The sequence below is a fragment of the Telopea speciosissima genome, unplaced genomic scaffold, assembly GCF_018873765.1.
Source record: "Telopea speciosissima isolate NSW1024214 ecotype Mountain lineage unplaced genomic scaffold, Tspe_v1 Tspe_v1.1033, whole genome shotgun sequence".
Lineage (NCBI taxonomy): Eukaryota > Viridiplantae > Streptophyta > Magnoliopsida > Proteales > Proteaceae > Telopea > Telopea speciosissima.
Genome location: NW_025318369.1, coordinates 1 through 6687, shown reverse-complemented (window position 1 = coordinate 6687; position 6687 = coordinate 1). Strand labels below are relative to the sequence as shown.

The following is a 6687-nucleotide window of genomic DNA, read 5'->3' as shown; positions in this document are numbered from 1 at the left end:
GGATAAATGTGGGGTTCGGGAATCCCATCTGCATTCTATGTTGCAAAAGATTGAGACATCCTTTAGGGAAACTGTTAGAAAGAACCAGTGTAAGACCAGAAACCCAAGGGGAATTACTCTTAAAACAGAATCTGATGAAATGGCTTCCAGTCAAGATTGTACAGCAGATGGAACTGATAGCTCTAGCAGTATGGTGTGTGGATCTACTGCTGATACATTGGAGCAGGCATTATCTTTTAAAATTGAGGTTGGGAGGAATGAAGATGAAAAAGCTGATTCCTATAAGAGATATCTAGATTTCGAGAAGTGGACGTGGAAGGAATGCTTTAATCCCTCTGTATTATGTGCTATGAAATATGGGAAGAAAAGATGCTCAGAGCTGCTTGGCATTTGTGATGTCTGCCAATACCTACTCTTCTGAAGACAACCACCGTTCTTGTTGTCATGCTACTTTCAGTGCCCTTGATGACTACAGTTTTTCTGAACACATGGTTCAATGTGAAGCAAAACAAAAAGTGGATCCTAAGGGGACTTTCCATGGTTCTGATGTTTCTCTAACCATGAGGTTCAGATTGCTGAAGGCAATGCTTGCAGTAATTGAGGTTAGGAAGCTCTTTCTGGATTTAGTTCTTAAACGGTCCTTGTTTTGGTATATCATATGGTCTGAAATGCTTTTATGGCTTCTTTCTGTTGCTGAATGTTTAATCTAACATAACCGGCTTGTCGTTTGATTTTTAGGTTTCTATTCCATCTGAAGCCCTTCAACCTTTCTGGACTGACACATATCGAAAATCTTGGGGTGTGAAGTTGCAGACTTCATCATCAGCAGAGGAACTTCTACAGGTTCCGTTTTCTTACATGCTACCGTTTTTTTTTTTTTTTGGGCATGTAACTTGATCAAATAATTCATCCTTAACCCTTTAGGTTTCTTTTTTTCATGTACACTTAAATCAATTGAGGAAATTAACTACCAGTATTTAATTACTGAGACAGAAACTAAATTTCATACTCGACAAGGCCGCCTTTTGTGTTAAATTGTTGCTTAGTGTATCTTTCTCATCGAAGGATCACGCCTCTCCCCCCCCCCCCCCCTTTCTTTATTTTTGGTTTCTTGTTTGATACTTTTTGGCCAACTGCCTTCAGCATTCCTTACTACCTTTCTGTGTTGAAATGGAAAGGTCTTCAAGTCTTGCAAATATGTGATCGAAAGAGAGATTTGGAGTATATTGCATAGATTGAACAGTACCTGATTAATGTGTCAAGGCCAGCCAGTTTTGTGCTTTTAGACTACCTAGAGAATATTTCATATCGTGTCTTGTCAGTCCTTAGCAGCGTGAGTTAAAACTTAAAGGTAGATCGAATCTGGTTAGAGAAGAAGTTTACAGCAAGAAGAAGAGGGAGAGAAGAGGGAGGAAGAAGAAGAAGAGAAGAGAATGGGAGAAATTGATTATGTGTGTTGAGTGATTCTCAACACACATATTAGCTTCATTAATTAAGTCTTCCAAATTACACAAGCCTCCCTAGGGAGGTTAAGGGAAATAAGACAAGAAAGTAAAAATACAACTTAGTCATGTCTTATAACTAGACAGTGACAGAATTACCCCTATACAAGATATTCTAATAACTCTAACACTCCCCCTCAAACTGGAGAATAAATGTCATACATTCCTAGGTTGCACAATAGAGTACTAAATAGACTAGGAGAGAGACCCTTGGTGAAGATATCTGTTACTTGATCACCTGTCTTCACAAAGGGAATACAAATGCACCCAGAGTCCAGCTTCTCTTTGATGAAGTGACGATCAACCTCAATATGCTTGGTTCGATTATGTTGAACCGGATTATGGGCAATGCTTATGGCAGCTTTGTTGTCACAATAAAGTCTCATTGGCCCTTCAGTTTTAAAGCTCAAGTCTTGAAGAAATCTTTTCAGCCATATGAGCTCACATACTCCATGGGCCATGGCCCTAAACTCGGCCTCAGTACTGGATCGAGCAACAACTGGTTGTTTCTTGCTCCTCCAGGTAACTAGATTACCACCCACAAAGGTACAATACCCGTGACGTAGATCTCCGTTAGGAGATCAACCAGCCCAATCAAGATCTCGTAGCCTTCAATCGCAAATGGTCATGCCTGGCAAATAGAAGACCTTTTCCTGGACAGGATTTCAAGTATCTAATGATGCGATACACGCATCCGATGTCCACTCCGGGAGCATGTATGAACCGACTCACCATTCCAACCGCATAAGAGATGTCCGGTCGAGTCAAGGAGAGATAGATTAGTTTCCCAACTAACCTTTGGTACTTGCTTGCATCTATAAGAGAAGAACCACATTCATCACCAAGTTTATGATTCGGATCAATGGGGAAGTAGCTGGTTTGCACCCCATCATCCCCTGTCTCTTTCGGAAGATCCAAGACAAATTTCCTTTGGCAAATGTTAATCCCTTTCCTTGATCTAGATACCTCAATACCCAAGAAGTATTTCAAGAGTCCAAGGTCTTTGATCTCAAACTGTTAGCCGATAAGACTTCAATCTATTTATCTCAAGAACATCATTCCCGATACCACAATGTCATCAACATAAACAATGAGGGCTGAACTGTACCATTACCTCTCTTGATAAACAAGGTGTGGTCAGCTTGACTCTGGTAATACCCATTCTTCAGAATGGCTTGTCGAAATCTCTCAAACCAGGCCTTAGGAGACTGCGTTAGGCCATAGAGAGCTTTCTTCAACAAACATACTTTCCCTTCAGCTGAGGGACACTTAAAACCAGGTGGAGGCTGCATGTATACTACTTCTGCTAAATCTCCATGAAGAAATGCATTCTTCACATCTAATTGGTACATTGGCCAATCTTTATTGGCTACTATTGAAAGAAGAACCCTGATAGAGTTATGCTTGGCTACAGGGGCAAAAGTCTCCTAGTAGTCAATGCCATACACCTGACTATACCCTTTTGCAACCAGCCGAGCTTTGTACCTTTCCACTGTACCATCGGATCTATACTTGATTGTATAAACCCATCTGCATCCAACTGGAGTTCTCCCCCTGGGAAGATCAACAAGTGTCCAAGTATTGTTCTTCTCTAGAGCCACCATTTCCTCAGTCATTGCTTGCATCCATTTTGGATTGGATAAGGCCTCTGTGACATTTTTGGGAATGGAAGAAGACTCAAGTGCAGTGGAAAAAGCAACACCTGTAGGAGAGATGGAGTCATAGGAAACAAACTGGGTTATGGGGTTAGTACAGGTTCTCTTCCCCTTTCTCATAGCAATGGGAAGATCTAGTTCAGAAGGAGAGGAATTACCTGAGTGAGGATGAGACTGAGGATGTGGATCCAAAGAGGGATTTTGGCAGGGTTGCTTATACCATGGTTGCTTCCCTTTTCCATTCAACAAGGATTCACCTCTTGTGAATACACCATCTTCTTTGAATCTCATACCCTTGTATTCTGTTTCCCTGCTAGCATCAATATCAACAACATCCACTTCTTTGTACTTTCCAATATCAAATAGGAATGGGGAAGTGGAGGTAGGCAAGGGAGATAGGAAGGGAATGACATCCGCATTCTTCCATCGCTAGTACTCCCCCGAATGTAATGGCGAGGAGAAGAAGAAAAAAAGGAATAGACTTAAAGAAGGTGACATCTTTGGAGAGAAATCGCCTTCGGGAAGGAGGATGGTAGCACTTATACCCTTTGGTGGAATCAAAGTAGCCCAAGAAAATGCACTTGAGAGCTTTGGGATCAAGTTTGGTGCGGGCTGATTTGTTGACATGGACATAACAAACACAACCAAAGACTCGTGGAGACAAGGGAAAGACTGAGGATTGAGGAGAAAGAAGAGCCAGGGGGGATTTGGAGCCAAGGAGTAGAATTGGCATCCGATTAATAAGAAAGGCAGCGGTAAGAAGTCCAATCCAAATAGTTGGTATTGTCCAACTTCACAACCGAGATCTGGGTGTTGGGGTTATCAAAGGAAGCCATGGTTGAGAAACCACAACTTGGGCTGCCGGCTGTAATTGGTCCACTGAACTCAGAATCTTGTCCAGACACAGTGGACATAATGTGCAAACACTTCAACAATCAAGATAAGTTGTTTGCGCAAGTGGGGAATATACTCAACCCAACCAAGGAGGCAAACCAATACACAAATGGTACTCAATCAACCAAACCACTAGGCTGAGACCAAGCCTAAAAAACAGCAAGCATATAAAGAGCAAAAAAAAAAAATTGCATAACTCAAACCAAATTCTTCTAGCAGCCAAGAACCTTTAGTTCATAACACCCAATAAGGGCATCAAGATGCAAAGCATTCCATTCTCAATCACATTCAGTCATCCAATACAAAGAAGCCTCAAAGAAGGCAAAAATAGAGCAAAGATACAGTATAGCGACAAGGAAAAAATCATTAAGCAGTCCTCTAATCCTCCACCTTCAAGAGCAGGCTCTTGGGGCTTCAAAAAATGCACTCCCATACGACATAAATGGGACAAGTTCCAAGGCCAGCCAAGCTGCCAATGGTAGGATCGAATCTGAGACAGTCCAAGGCTGGAGGAAAAACAGGGTATGTTTCCAAGATTTCAAAACATCTGGAAGCTAAGTAGCATTCCCTTTCAACAAACAAGAGATTTGGGGTCTGAAACAACACCCCTAGAGAATGCAACTCCAATAGGTCTCATGCCAAGATATGGAGAAGAGAAGGAGAACCAAGAAGAAACTTCATAGGCTGGCGGTAACTTGGCACGGTAACTTGGCAGTCTTCTTCTATAGCTTCAAATCACCCTCAGCAGCTCCTAAGCTCTCTCCAACTTAGAGAATACCACTCCCAAGACTGTAAGGAGTATAGTATCTCACATATACAGCCTCTAATAGAACCCCCTTTACATTTATAGGGTTCCAAAGAGAGGAGAAGATGATCATGAGCTCAATGACTCTCAAACCGAGAGATGTTGGCTCGATACCAAGTTAAAACTTAAAGGTAGGTCGAATCGGTTAGAGAAGAAGTTTACAATAAGAAGAAGAGGGAGAGAAGAGGGAGGAAGAAGAAGAAGAGAAGAGAATGGGATTCTCAACACACATATTAGCTTCATTAATTAAGTCTTCCAAATTACACAAGCCTCCCTAGGGAGGTTGTTGCGTCAAGAAATCGTCAAGCAGTCCTGCGAGTGCCGTCACCTGCAAGTGGACCAAGGGGTCAACAGAGAGAACCGGTGTGGTTCCGGCCTAGGGCTCTCCGATGCCAAAGTTAGATCTCCTGGCGCAAACAGATGAATAGTGATTATTCAGTATGAGATTAGATGTCCCCTGATGGGGTTGTGTACCTTGCCTTTTATAGTAGCGTATGGCGGTGTGGAGAGTCCCAGTTTGATGGCGATTGTCCGTTGAGTAGATAGAGGCCCTGGGTAGCGGGGCTCTATCCTGATTGATCATCTCCCCACGGGAGGGAGTGTCCTAGTGGTATCAAGATCCTTGGTGGATAGATACCCGCGTGTGGTGATAATGTCCTTGGTGCTTGAATCCGTCGGGTGACGTGACTTCTAGCGGCCTAGAGTCCTGGTGGTGACATGAGTCCAGTAGCGATCACGATCGGGTCATAGGTGGGTAGCCCCCACCTCACGTGCCACGATGCTTGTGCTGCACAGGTGCGAGGCCGCGCTGGGTGAGGCCGCGCCCGAGTGGTGGCCGCACCTGGGTGAGGCGCGCCCGGATGTGTGGCCGCGCCTAGGTGAGGCCGCGCCCGAGTGGTGGCCGCGCTGGGCTTGGCGGCGCCGGTGCGGGGACCCGATTCGTTCCCCTTGGTTATGGAGCGGGTCGTGCGGACACGTGGCGGTCGTTGATTGGCCGTGAATATTGGATGTATCATTTGCCCCCACTCTCTTGGGATAGGATGTCCAAGAGAGTAGATGCCTTTACATAGTGAGGGGTCCCCTGCGAATAGACTTTCCTTGCATGGGGTTTGCTGTAAATCCACTAATGAGGTAGGAGAGGTTGGGGGTTCAAACCTTTCCTCCTACACTTTTTCTTATTTTGTTTTTTGTAGGTATATGTTCCTTTCTTTCACTTCTCATTTCTCTTTCTTACCTTTTGTCTCCCATTTTGCTCCTCTTTAATTCCCCCCTTGCATTCCACTTTTTGTCTTTTGTCCTCTCTTTGGTGCCCACCATGTGCTTGCTTTTGGGTCACTCTCCACTAGTATCCACTTTGCTTGATTTTGGGTCCTTGTGTTTGGTTTTTGCTCACTTGGTGCCTTGGTTTTGCTTGGAAGGCTTGAGTGGTGCTTGGCTTGAATGCCTTGCCTCTTGTGATCTCTGTCGCTGATCGTGCCGTGGTGTGGCACGTCGTCGTCGTGTGCCTGTCTCCCCGTGCGGTCGCCTTTTCTCTGAGGTAAATTCGGTCCCTTTTCTTTCTTTCTTTTTTTTTTTTTTTTTTTTGTAGGGCGGCGCCTCGGTGAGGCCGCGCCTTGGTAGCCGCGTCTGTGGGTGTGGCCGCGCCGGGGTGGCCGCGCTTGGGGTGGTCGCGTCGGGGTGGCAGCGCTAGGCAGTGGCCGCGCTGTGGGTGTGGCCGCGCCTTGCGTGTGGCCGCGCCTTGCGGGTGTGGCGCGCACAGGGTGGCAGCGCCATCTTTGGTGAGCCGCGCCTATGGTGGCGCGGCGTGGGTGTGATGGACCCTCGCTCTTCT

At 45.1% G+C, this 6687-nt stretch overlaps 1 protein-coding gene across 1 annotated transcript; it reads left to right on the top strand.

Moving 5' to 3' along the window:
• Nucleotides 1-6: 6 nt before the first annotated feature.
• LOC122648419 (homeobox-DDT domain protein RLT2-like) lies at nucleotides 7-955 on the top strand. Its single transcript, XM_043841630.1, has 2 exons — nucleotides 7-602; nucleotides 739-955. Exons 1-2 carry the CDS (start codon nucleotides 357-359, stop codon nucleotides 895-897), a joined length of 405 nt encoding a protein of 134 aa, XP_043697565.1. The 5' UTR covers nucleotides 7-356; the 3' UTR covers nucleotides 898-955.
• Nucleotides 956-6687: the final 5732 nt, after the last annotated feature.

What these genes read in the sequence shown, in the direction of transcription:
- LOC122648419 (XM_043841630.1), top strand. Translation starts at nt 357, where the DNA reads ATGGGAAGAAAAGATGCTCAGAGCTGCTTGGCATTTGTGATGTCTGCC. An exon ending in CAATGCTTGCAGTAATTGAG is followed by an intron (nt 603 to 738) that starts GTTAGGAAGCTC and finishes TTTGATTTTTAG; the next exon opens with GTTTCTATTCCATCTGAAGC.